General features: G+C 35.4%; 2 protein-coding genes and 2 long non-coding RNA genes across 8 annotated transcripts; 2 read left to right on the forward strand and 2 right to left on the reverse strand.

The window, feature by feature from the left end:
• The first annotated feature begins 1,860 nt into the window (after positions 1 to 1,860).
• On the forward strand, positions 1,861 to 2,208 carry LOC122302891 (protein GLUTAMINE DUMPER 2-like). Its single transcript, XM_043114347.1, has one exon. It carries the CDS (start codon positions 1,861 to 1,863, stop codon positions 2,206 to 2,208), a length of 348 nt encoding a protein of 115 aa, XP_042970281.1.
• A 1,681-nt stretch (positions 2,209 to 3,889) lies between these two features.
• On the reverse strand, positions 3,890 to 6,757 carry LOC122302960 (6-phosphogluconate dehydrogenase, decarboxylating 2-like). 2 transcript variants are annotated; one of them, XM_043114448.1, is made up of 2 exons: positions 6,598 to 6,757; positions 3,890 to 5,663 (listed from the first exon to the last, which is right to left on the reverse strand). In XM_043114448.1, the coding sequence occupies exon 2, from the start codon at positions 5,653 to 5,655 to the stop codon at positions 4,189 to 4,191; it is 1,467 nt and encodes a 488-aa protein (XP_042970382.1). In that variant the 5' UTR covers positions 5,656 to 5,663; positions 6,598 to 6,757; the 3' UTR covers positions 3,890 to 4,188. The 2 variants fall into 2 exon arrangements, with proteins under 2 accessions (XP_042970382.1, XP_042970384.1); XM_043114450.1 differs by having other exon boundaries at positions 3,890 to 5,660; positions 6,598 to 6,747.
• A 1,003-nt stretch (positions 6,758 to 7,760) lies between these two features.
• Positions 7,761 to 10,224, forward strand: LOC122302964. 3 transcript variants are annotated; one of them, XR_006240561.1, is made up of 3 exons: positions 7,834 to 8,407; positions 8,795 to 8,931; positions 9,705 to 10,224. It is a non-coding gene; the product is annotated as an uncharacterized LOC122302964 (long non-coding RNA). The 3 variants fall into 3 exon arrangements; XR_006240560.1 differs by having other exon boundaries at positions 7,837 to 8,407; positions 9,841 to 10,224; XR_006240559.1 differs by lacking the exon at positions 8,795 to 8,931 and having other exon boundaries at positions 7,761 to 8,407; positions 9,841 to 10,224.
• Positions 10,225 to 10,409: 185 nt separating this feature from the next.
• LOC122302963 lies at positions 10,410 to 12,622 on the reverse strand. 2 transcript variants are annotated; one of them, XR_006240558.1, is made up of 3 exons: positions 12,214 to 12,622; positions 10,826 to 11,985; positions 10,410 to 10,682 (listed from the first exon to the last, which is right to left on the reverse strand). It is a non-coding gene; the product is annotated as an uncharacterized LOC122302963 (long non-coding RNA). The 2 variants fall into 2 exon arrangements; XR_006240557.1 differs by having other exon boundaries at positions 10,826 to 12,032.
• Positions 12,623 to 12,886: the final 264 nt, after the last annotated feature.

Below are 12,886 nucleotides of genomic sequence, written 5' to 3' on the forward strand. Positions count from 1 at the left end.
ATCTTAAAGGAAATCATGTTCTCCAGCATCATTTAATCTTAAAGATCAACTGTTTTATCACTCAAAAAGTTTGCCTTTTTCTTCAAAAAAATACCTAATGCAAAGAGGTCCCTCCATTCTAATTTATCTAAGTCTCCGGCCGGCCTGCCCCTTCGACATGCAAGCACGCTTGGATCTCAAGCATGCATTGCCCTTGGGACAGTAATTTGATCACTGATCTTTTAATTTCCTATATTTGAAGATCATATGATCCAGCCAATATCCTTATAACTATATATCTATCTATCTATAAAAGTGAGAATGATAGAGTACGCCAGCTGGTTTTTCTTCAATTCCTCTAATAATATATCTTATCTGATTATAAGTACCCAATTAGGATATTGATCAAAGTTTCTAGTACTGCATGCATGGATACTTCAAATTAAGCAACATATTTCAATGCAATTTACCATCAGTTACGTTTATTTCCAGAAACAATAATATTATTACCAGTCCCTTAGTAATATTAATGGAGTTTTTATCGAGATTAATCCACGTGATCTCATCCTCTTATATCCTTAGTATAACCCTTAATTTTATCAAAATGATTCAATACAAGTTATATTTTGTTTAGAAAAACAAATTCTTCTTCGAAAGATACAAAATCTAATAGGAAATTTCTATACATTATACTACCATTCCACTAAGTAAGATGTGACACATTTATCGATCATCATTGAATGATAATTTATTGTATGTTTCTTTATCATCTAATGGTGATGAATGTGTCACATCTTATTTAATAAGATGAAAATAAGATAATAGTGTGATGTATAATATTACTCAATGTAATATATAATATAATGCATTAATAATGTCCCTCAATATGCCACGTGCCTCTGCCAAACACCCTTAGATTTCATGCGATCGATATCATCAAGTATATATGAGAGATTAACAGTACTACTTTTGAGAGTTCGATCCACTGATTTCCAATATCTCACTTTTGATATCATTTAACTATATATTAATTAAGCATCTGTTAAAGCACTTATACACATACAGTTCCAATTAGAAAATGAACCACCAACCTCCTTCAGTTCCAATTACACTTACATTCTAATTTCTTGAAGGCACTTACGAAAGTCTTTAGCATTAATCTGTACCAAAATTCAAATCATGCCCTCCTCCCTAGTCCCGGCCCCTGCTTTCAAAAAAGAAAGGGAAAGGAAAAAAAAGCAAGATTTGCTTTGATCTAATCGCGAGTGTGTGTGTGTATATATATATATATATATATAAGATAAGGCAGTACTTTTGAAAGCTGCCCGATTCAACAAGTCACTGTACATGAAGAAGTAAAAGGCATCTGTAAGAGCATAACAGAGAATCTTCCTGATCTCTTACCAAGAGAACCATTATTTTATTTATTTTCAGTAATAAAAAAACTCCAAAAAATTCAAATTCCCTCCCCTTCATGAATTCATGAACGACCAACCTCATTCTACTTCACAACCATTCTTTTTGGATGTTACTTTTGAAAGCCAATCTCTCTCCAAGTGATCACTTTTCACATCCGTCCGTTTACAGGTATCTTTAGAAGCACAACAAAGAATCTTCCATCCTCAAACTAAGGCACCATGGTTATCATCAGTGTACACACATACATATATAGATACATACATACATACATATATATATATATATGATTTACTAATTAAAGCCCAACATGTCAAATAACCCCTCTCTATATATATATCCATGAAAACCCAATCTGTTATTCCATTGCACTAAAACTAGCTACCACTCCCGTTACACTTTCACCAAAATTAGGTTAATTTAGAGAGAGAGAGAGAGAGAGAGAGAGAGAGAGAGATATCAGAGATGAGGCTGACCAGATCAACATCAGCGTCGGTGACTGCTGCCCCCAATCCATGGAAGTCTCCGGTACCTTACCTCTATGGTGGCTTAGCTTTAATGATAGTACTCATTGCCGGGGCATTGGTGATCCTAGTATGCTCACACCAAGAGCCCGCTTCGAACAGATCATCGGGCCGCGAAGGAGAGACGCCAGCATTAATGCCCACGAACAACGACGTCACGGTGCAGCAGCTTGATGCAGAGCCAAAGATTGTTGTCATAATGGCCGGGGATGACAAGCCCACGTACATAGCTAAACCGGTCACTTCCAGTACAAATTCCTCTACTCATGATCTGCAACTGATCATCTAGATCATGATGCTTCAGCTTCAATCATGTTCTGCAAAGAGTATTCTTGTCCGTTTTAGCAATGGCTGCTGGAATATGTACGTTCGTTGATGAGTAATTACTAAAGACTTTAATTTTGAAGAAAGAAACGATCATAACCTAAATTATATATCCTTACTTATCCAAAATAAGTTGCTAGTTCCCGTCGTCCAGAGGTTCTAATGATATGGATCAGGATGCATGCATATGCATTTTTTTTCAAATAATAAAAATAAATAAATTCTGGGTTACGATCTGTGACATGAAGTGTCATGTGCATGCTCTATCTCCATCAGATCGTCTAGCGTACAACTCTAATATCCCAACTGGCCCGTCTAATTAAATAAGTTGTCTGCTTGATCATTACAAATATATTGCAGGCCGTCTGAAAATAGATTATCGATCCCTAGTCCCTGCATGCGTACCATCATAATTACGGAATTTTAATCTTGGAATGCAGAAAAATCTTGATGTTTGCCCTCATGAATACATGATATTAGTTTTAATCAGCGTGCAATTGAGGACATTCTCCCAAGTTAAATTAACAATTAAGTAAAATATTGCGAATGACATACATCAGCTATATTACCTTATTACTGCTCATTTATTACTTATAAGATATTAAGAATTTTTTTTATCATTTTTTTAAAATATATTTTTAACATCTTTAGCTATTAAAAAAAAAATTAAAAATATATTATTTTACTAATAGTTACTTCCTTAACTATTAAATAAAATAAAAAATTTAACCTTATCAACTTTCAAAAGAAAAGAAAAATGCATGCTATGAGAATATATCAACTTTTGAAGATCCTTATAAACAGCGGACCGACAAGGATCTTATCCCTTTTTTTTTTTTTGTTCCAAATAGCCAAAATGATTGGCCGCAGGAAAATCATGAAGGTCTAGTTTGAGAGATATACACAAGAATCACAAGATAGATACAGCGAACTCGTAAAACATCACGAGTATATCAATTATCAACAACAAACGACTAGGGAAGATGGACATTTTATCTTGGTGGAAGGAAGAACTATAGAAATGCAGGATTTTCTGTTTATGTAGTAGTTAAAATCACTCAAAAAATTAATGAGATTCCAATTATGGTCAAATCAGTAGAAAAAAAAAATGAAGGAAACTCTGTTAAAAGGAAAAATGCCAACAACACATTCTGCTTCAATTGTTTTCTGGTTGAATTTTGTAATGTGGTGTTTACTACCACCCAAATGAGAGTGATGCAATGATTATTTCTGGTTGATAAAAAGAAAAAAGGAAATAATTTTCCACTCAACAGCAACAAAAAGGGAAAAATGAATACAAAACAACCAAAACATTATGATTGGTACGGCAACATGTTATTTCTAACAGGATTTGGATTTCACTGCATTACAGGTTATTGAAGAATCCTAAATTCAAACCAAGACAATAATAACATTTAAAATAAATGATCACCAAAGTACCTTTTTACTCCCTTCCAGTGCTCTCTCTCCTCTGATCTCGTTAGTTAGGCAACAGTCTAGCAAATTGCATTCACTTTCTTCCAAAGAAAGAGACAAATGAAAATCCCCATGTTGAAATATGTATGAGTAATCTCTAGTAACAATGAGTCATCATCGAGTTGTGCAACATAACCACTTAGGGATAAAAAAAAAAAAAAGGATCAAGATACATAACAAAACTCATTATGATGCTTATTAATGTTCAAACGTGTCTTGCCCCACAGTGAAAGGCGTCTACTTAAACAGGAGAAAGACCACACGTTGGATTATTTTGAAAGGAAAACACATAAGTTGTGCAGGATTTGCCACAACCATGACAAACAACACAAATACACCTCAAATGATTCAACAGGAAAAAGGGGTTAATTTCACCAAGTAGAGTTGGTGTCAGCTCTGCCCAGCAGAGTCCAGAGCAGATACTATTTGGAATATTTTGAGTCCAGACCAAGTAGAATATAGCCAAGCATTAATTCTTAGACTGTTTGGCAAGCTTGAACCATTCCGTATGGAAAGATCCCTCCACATCAATCCTTTCATACGTATGAGCACCAAAATAGTCTCGTTGAGCTTGGACCAAATTAGCTGGCAATCTTCCCCTTCGGTAAGAATCAAAGTATGCAAGACCGGCAGACATGCCCGGGGTGCTAATACCTGAGTTAATAGACAGGCACACAACTCTTCGCCAGGCAGATTGTCGCTCAATAATTTCCTTTGCAAACTCTGGATCCACAAGAAGGTTTGCCAGATCAGGGTTCCTATCATATGCCTTCTTAATTCTGTCCAGGAATATGGCTCGGATGATGCAACCCCCCTTCCAAATCCTAGCCAATTCCCCTAACTTCAGGTCCCACCCCTTCTCAATACTCTTTGCCCGGATCAGATTCATTCCCTGTGCATAACTGCATATCTTGGATGCATAAAGAGCTTGCCTTACATCATCGACCAACTTCTTCTTGTCAACAGCTTGGTCAGTCAAGATATCACCAAACCCACCAGATTTGAAGACTTTGGCAGCTTTAACTCTTTCCTCCTTTAATCCACTGAGGAATCTTGCATCCAAAGAAGATTCGATTGTGGGAGCTGCAACTGATAGGTCAGCAGCTTGCTGTACGGTCCATTTACCAGTACCCTTCATGCCAGTTTTGTCCAGAACCTTGTCGACCAAATATCCCTCACCCTTATCATCCTTAATTCCAAATATATCAGCAGTGATCTCGATCAAGAAGCTCAGAAGTTCCCCCTTGTTCCATTCTGAAAAAACACTCTGAAGCTCCTCATTTGACAACTTTCCAACAGATTTCAGTACATCATAAGCCTCTGCAATCAGCTGCATATCACCATACTCAATTCCGTTATGAATCATCTTAACAAAATTACCAGAGCCACCTTTGCCTATGTAAGTCACACAGGGGCCACTGTCTCGAACTTGAGCTGCAACTTTAAGAAGAATGTCTTCAATGTTCTTGTAAGCCTCGAAGGACCCTCCAGGCATCAAAGAGGGTCCATGTCGAGCACCCTCCTCACCACCTGAAACTCCCATTCCAAGGTACAGTAAACCCAATTCGGCCATGGCTTTCTCTCTTCTCTCAGTGTTCTCATACCACTCATTACCACCATCAATGATACAATCACCCTTCTCCAAGTAAGCAGAGAGGGTCTTTATGGTTTGGTCAACAGGTGCCCCGGCCTTAACTAGCATAATGATGACACGAGGTTTCTGGATGGAGTGCACAAATGATTTGGGATCATGGAAACCAAATAGAGGAAGATCTCCTTCCTTCTTAGCTCGCTCAACAGTCTCATCAACTTTCGAGGTAGTTCGATTATATACAGAAATTGGAAAGCCTTTCTCAGCAATGTTGAGAGCCAGGTTTTGGCCCATGACAGCCAGACCAGCAAGGCCAATTCTTGTAGGCTGGGACGGTGCAGCCATATTCTCTTCTGCCCAAATTCGATGTTGTCAGTGAAACAAAGCCAAGAATTGTCATTTAAACAAAAGTTCATACAAGAACCTTAAGAGAAAAAATAAAAAGAAATATTGTTGGAATGCTTTTATGAAAGCTTTAAATTACCGGAGTTCATGAAAAAAAAAAACTTCATAAGATCAAACAAGCAATCAACAAAGGAATCTTTCGACAAAGACCACATGGACAGTTCAACCCACATTCAGATAACACTTGAGAAAGTCAAGTTTATTTCGTTTTGAAGAATATAACAATTCCAGAAAATCCTCCAGATATTCACGGAAGGATAAAACTACCAGCATCTTATGATTTCTAACGAGGACAAAAAATCATTGCAGGTTCGAATTCCTTTTCCTTACAAACTTGTTCTCAGGGCAGATTCAAAAGAAAGGACAAGATCAAGTTTTTAATTACTCATCACAAACTCTCAGTCAACCATTGCATAACCGACGAGAATCGCCGCTTATTGTTAACCAGGAAAACACGACTCGCCGATGCTTGATCACCAAAATTTTGTAGTTAAAATAAAAACCCGTAAAAAACAGAGATTGAGAAGAATATCCAAGCAGTTGTCTGTCATAATTTCCCAAAAATGATCGATCCATGGGGCAAAATCACAGGGGAAACTAAATCTCTGACTTTTCACCGGGGATACGTGGTTTTCAAGCCAGACTCACCTGCGAGATCTGCCCCGAACACTCGAATCCGATATAGAAGCGACACAAATATATTAACAGGTAGCAGTAAAACAAACGGAAACAAAAGAATGTAAACTAAATTTAATCTAAATGTGAGAAAACACTCGACTTTATCAGATAGCTTTATATTTTGGTAATGAACGTCGGAAGACAGCATCAATTTATACGAAAACAAGCACTTAATCAGAACCCAGAAAGCTAAACGACCCAAACCTTGAAATTTTTCTCCTCTGGTCGACGAAAGCTGACTGAAATTCAGGGAAAACTAAGCAAAACTCCAGAAATCGAAGATCTGGGTGGGCACGGAGAGCAGAATAGGTAGTCCGGATCCCTGCACAACCACCACTTATATTAATTTGGAAATTTGGTAAGTCTGGTAAGTAATATCAGCACCTGTCTTTCAGCAGGTCAAGTTTGACGACCTGTCGGTAGGTGGTATATCCTCAACGGTGATCTGACGCCCGGGATTTCGCCATGTCATGGGTCTAAAATCAAAATTTTTAATTTTTTTTCAAACAAGTAATTGATTTTTCTTTTCAATAATTAAACATTGAATTTCAATTAGATTTTCTAATCAGGAAGAAGAGTATTAAATCTTGAGAATTTGTTTTGTTTCCTCGTATGGTATTTTCATCTTCTGATAGGATAATGCTATTAAAAAATTATTACTTACAAAAAAAATTTAATGATTTAACATTCTGTAAATATTCATAATATTGAGTATTTTGTCATCCAATGCTCAAATTATTTTATAGTTTTATATATGTTTTCCTTATCCAGGTGTTCATCAAACTCATTTAAACTTTCGGTTTGCCCATTGAATTTTTTATTTAAAATATAAAATTTTTATCTTATCATTATAATTTTTTTAAATTTTAATATAAAATATAATAAATAATTCAATTTTTTTTTAATTTTTTTAAATTTTAAAATAATAATAATATTAAAATATAATATTTTAATATTTAATCTTAAAATTTAAAATTCTTATTTGAAATCTCAGTGATTAAGTAGATAAATACAGATTTGAGATAGAGAGATTTTTAGAAGATGTCGTTTCCCTCTCCTCTCCTGACATAGAAAAATGCTCTGGACAACCAGCCTGTGTCCTCGCTGCATCCTTGCATCTTACATCGCAAAAACATTAGACGACGTCGTTTTGTTTTTTTTTCGCTAGAAAAAAAGGCGCTTTGGTCTCCATTCTCATTTCACATGAAATTTTATTACATACAAATATTAATCTATGTACTAATACTAATTTATTCATATTTAAAATTTAAATTAATATTATTTTTAAAAAAATTTATTTTTTAACTAATCACATCATATTAATAAATAAATTAATAACTAATTATACTTACAATTATATTTTTCCTTTCATATGACAGCGTTTCTCTTTCTATTTTTTTTTATTCTCATTCCCATGATGACCTTTTGTCTTCTAGCGTTTCTCTTTCTATTTTTCTTTTTTTTCCATTCCCTTGATTACCTTTTGTCCCCTCCAAACTGCAAACGCTTTTTCTGTCTTCTTCACAGAGCCACAAAAACACTGGTCTCCAAGCCACAAAATAGACACTCTCTTCGTGTTCTTCATAGAGCCACCTTCATCATCGTTGTAGCATTCTCCTGCTTTTTGAGATTTTCCTCGATGATCTCCTCCACTGAAACTCCATCATAAATGTCACCTTCTTCTACGTCTTCGACCTTAGTCTCATCCTTCTCCATCTCACTTAGGGTTTCCTCAATGAGTTGTTCTATGTGTCCACCTACACAGCACACCTGACGTGGATTATTTATTCTTTTATATTTTTTTCTGATGTAAGTAAAACGTGGGGTGTAGGTCTCAAAATCATTTTGAAATTCCTTCAGCTCCCCCCAACCCCCGCAAGCGCTCCAGCGTTCCTTTGTGCTCCACTGCGTCCTCCACTATGTTCTCTCTTTGACCGCCGACGACAGCTCCCTCTCTTGTCACCAACCTTTATTAACACTTACAGATTGACAATGCTCTCAAATCTCTCTCAAGGTATTGTCCAAATGTTAACTTTTGCTTCAAAGATTTTTTCTTTTCTTTTAGAGATGCCCCAAAAGATAATGTCTTTCAGAAGCTTATGCTAGGTTTTTTCATATCTGTGAAATTGTTCTTTTTATATGACTTTATGTGGGTGTTGTTGAGGGCTTTTGCTTTACAGAGACCAAGGAGAATCCATGAATTTACTTTGGTAGATCAAGTTGTCTTTGTTTCACGGATTTGTTGTGTTGAAACCCAGATGAAAGTTGGGGTTTTTGGGGCTGTGAGTTGAAGAAGCTTGCGCATATACGCATTTGGAAGAGTTGTATTTTAGTTGTTGAAGGTCTACTGATTTATAGTGTTAAAAAGACAAAGAATTTATAAATATATTTTTTTTTATAGATTGCAGAAAGAGGATAGGATCAAGAGGCGAGCACAACAAATATTAGTATTTGGGGCTTGAGAAAACAATGGCCAGACTCAAACAAACCTAAAAGAGATTCGTTTTTCCCTGGTTTTCTTTGCAACCAAACAAAAGGGTATAGATTTCTTGGTACTAATTCGTGTTTCTGCATCTATTGTTTAAATTGATTTGGTTTGGTAAGAGCAAAAACTAGATGTGTTCTGATATTTGCTGCTTATATTAAGAATCTAAGAAATTCTCTCAGATAAAGGAAGAAATGTTGGGGGATTCTTTGGAGAGCTTAAAATGACGTTATTTTTGTTCATTCTTGAGCTATGACATTTATATGTATTTGCTTTGGTTTGGTCCTTACCATGACAGTCAAAGCAATTAGAGATTTATTTTCCAGCTTGTTATCTTCTTATACTAGTCTTATTGGGGGACGTAGGGCGTCTGTTTCTGTTGCAATTTATGATGTGCTGAAAGTTGAAGAATTTTTTTCATTTTTGAAGTTGGGGAATTAAGCCCTCAAATTCATGCATGGGAAAGGAAAAATAATTATTTTTGTATGGTTGCAAGCATGGAAATTAGGCTTTCTGTACTCGAGCCAAATGCCAAACGGTGGGAGCTGCACCCTTAAATTGCTTCCATTTTATCATTCAAGCAAACTTTTTATAAAAAAAAAAAAAAAAAAAAAAAAGCAGCTATATACTAATTTGTTGGATGATTCCATACTCGAGTAATTTATTTAATTTTGACATTATCATCACGAGACTCGCCTTTAGTTATCATGCATTAAATCAACTTTTAGACTTTGACTTACCTTCCTACTAAGTTCTCTCTCTCATCCAAAATCCTCTTGTAAGTTATTATGCACGTGGTAATGAAATATTATTTGTGTTGTTTTAGGTGTGACCATATTGATGCGATGTAATTCCATAGAGATAGGTGCTTAATTCGGAAAATGTATGAAATTTTAATTATTAGTCTGGACAATTATTAGCGTGCAATGTTATTGACTGAACTTGGACTTATTTTTTGGCAGCATCGTGTGACTAGACCAACAACAGCTAATTTTTTGGCAGCTTCGTGTGACTGGACTTGGGACTTATTTTTTGATAGCTGGTGTACATGCCAGTTTCCAAACATGTTGTGGAGACCCTATTTGTGGACATAAATATTGGTAGTTTGTATAGATAAACATTGTAGATTGTGTAGATGCTGTTTGTGTCCAGTTGTGTATATAAATGTTGTGAATTGTGTCCAGGTGTATGTGTAGGTGGTTTTGTGTCCAATTATGTATGGATTTTGTGTATGGGCAGTGTGCTGTGAGATGTATAGCTTGTGATTCCAAAACAGGAATGAGAGTACATGTTGTATAGCTTACCATACAAAATTTATAAATGAAATCAATCATGCTTCAATGTCATGTTAGCTTATTTTTTTCTGTGCTTCCGTGAGATTGAGAAAAAAACTATATAGCTTGTGTAGATTTTTATTATACTTATCATCTTGGATGTATAATAGGTTGGGAACAAATCTTATGAAGAATGTGATAGATAAGCTCGAAAGTGACCAAAACAGTTTGAGAAAAAATCCATATAGCCCAGCAGATTCAGAAAAGTGACAAAAAACTCTATATTTTGAAAATAGCCTCTACAATTCATGGGGAAGGGCCATTACAATTGATCCATACAAAAGAAATCAAGAAAATATTGTAAATGCCCTATAGTTTATATGAACCAAGCATAAACTATTACAATTGATATAATATTCGTGCATTTCTATTCTCAACCCCCCACAAATTTTGTTTAACCTCAACCTTTGTCTCTCTCTTAGTTTATCTTCAACCTTATATTTGGATATGGTACCTTCATAAAGAGTATCCTACAAAGATGGGGAGAAAGTGAGAAAGAGTGAGCAAAGAAAAGAAACAACTGATTTCTTAGCATTTGACATGGTAGAATTTTTTTTAATAAGGAATGTATTTGAATGCCTGGTAGAGAAAATGTTGAAGTTTAGCAAAGTACCCTTTTGTTACCCCTCTAGCTCCATCAAAATATTCCTGCCAGGGGTAGCTCACTAGGCCGTATTGTAGTGTAGTTTATTCAGGATTTTCTGATATATTGTTCAGCCTGAAGCTTTGCAACTAATGTAAGTCCAAAAACATTGAGAAAGATGTAAGCTGGATTAAGTATCTGTCCCATGCAGCTCCATTCACTAAAAGGAAACTGATAAGTATGAATCTGTTGACACCTAGTTTACGGCATGGTTCAAAAAGGTTTACAGTGCCAAAATTATCAACCTGAAACACCATATTTTTCAGACAATAACACTCATAATACTAAAGGGCACCAAAAAAGAAACAGGGCATATGCAACACAAGGACCATCAAATAGCAAGGACAATAATACTCTACTGCACGACTTCTTTTTTCTTTTTTAATTTATTACGCAAGTCATGGACAAACAAAAAAAAAAAAATAGAGTAAATTTAAAGAGCAAATGTGGACATTATCGCTCACATTGTAACACTCTTCACGACAGTAAATTTAACATTGGGGAACTGCCACACTATAACTTGTACACACAAATAATGCATAGATGCACTAGTTTTAGGAAAGATTACAAGAATGAATTGAAGACATTTCTAAAAACATAAACCTCGCTCAAGTAGACGATCACATAATTTTATCTCTTTAAGTTGTCCAAAACATTTAGAGTTCAGAGAATCTCAACAAATGCCAAGCAATAACAATTTACATGAATTGAGTTAGTATCGGACAAATAAGTACGTACAAAAGATTATATGAGTGTGAAGATATATAAGTAAATGGAAAAAGTTTTAGACTTGTGACTGCCAAGTGCAAGAAAAGCAAAAGCCTACCAATGCAGTGGCCAATAATAATTTGACTTCCAAGTTCAAGGCTACAAAAGACAAGTGAAAGGTCCATAAGAGGTAGGAAATGTGTAGTAAGCAAGGATTTAACAGAGGATATACTTCGAAATAAAGCTGACTAGAAAATAAGACACCAACAAATAGAAGTTATTGGGTCTTAAGATTTTGCTGAGTTGGTGTGTAACAACCTAGGGAAACACCAGCCACATATGCGCTATAAGTCAATTTGAAGCTTCCCTAAAATCACTTACACACAATCAGACACTAGAACCATCATCCTCAAATATCATCCCTGCACTCGATCAACAAACACAATATCCATTTGGTGAAGTAAACATTCTGTCAAACACAATATGGGCACAAAAAAAAAAAAAAACTAGAATCACTCAAAAATTAACACAAAACCAAGATTTTTTTTTTTTTTAAAAAAAAGAAGTACACACAATCAGACTACAATCATTTGTCACCAACAAAAAATCCAGTGTATAAAAATCAATCCAAACCAAAGTAATTAGCTTACCCCGTCATTGTAATGGGTTATAATTAACAAGAGTTCAGCGGGATGATGCAGGCACGGTGGATGCAAGCACGGTTCCTTTATCGCAGATCTAGATGTACAGAGAGAGATGGGAGGAACCGATACAAAGAGGACCACGATGAGGGGAAGGCTGTTTTAGTGGAGAGAAATTTTATCACAAGGAGATGAAGAATGGGAAATTTCGTTGATGACTCCATTACATTGCTTGACCTGGATAGGCTTGGCCGAGGAGAGGCAAGAGAAAGGCTTGAGCTCTTTGGCTGGAAGAGGTGAGAGAGAGGGCTTGACTTTCGACGAGAGGGGCAGCTGAAGTTGAGACGTCAGTTGCCAAAGTGGGTGGAACTGTAGCTCAAGTTGATCCCCGGACTGGGTTCTCCACGTCAGGTGTGCAGTGTAGAGTAGATTCTTGGCCTTAACGAATTTTTATCTCAAACATAAAATTTTCATCTCATCATTATAATTTTTTCAAATTTCTATATAAAATATAATAAATAATTTAACTTTTTTAAATCTTAATACAATAATAATATTAAAATATAATATTTTAATATCTAATCTTAAAATTCAAAATTCTCATCTGTAAATTTTCACTGGCCAAGCAGAACAGTAGACCAAATGCTAAGTAGATTTTCCCTTCCTGAATACCCTCACAATT

The sequence above is a fragment of the Carya illinoinensis genome, chromosome 3 (genome assembly GCF_018687715.1).
Source record: "Carya illinoinensis cultivar Pawnee chromosome 3, C.illinoinensisPawnee_v1, whole genome shotgun sequence".
NCBI classification, from domain to species: domain Eukaryota; kingdom Viridiplantae; phylum Streptophyta; class Magnoliopsida; order Fagales; family Juglandaceae; genus Carya; species Carya illinoinensis.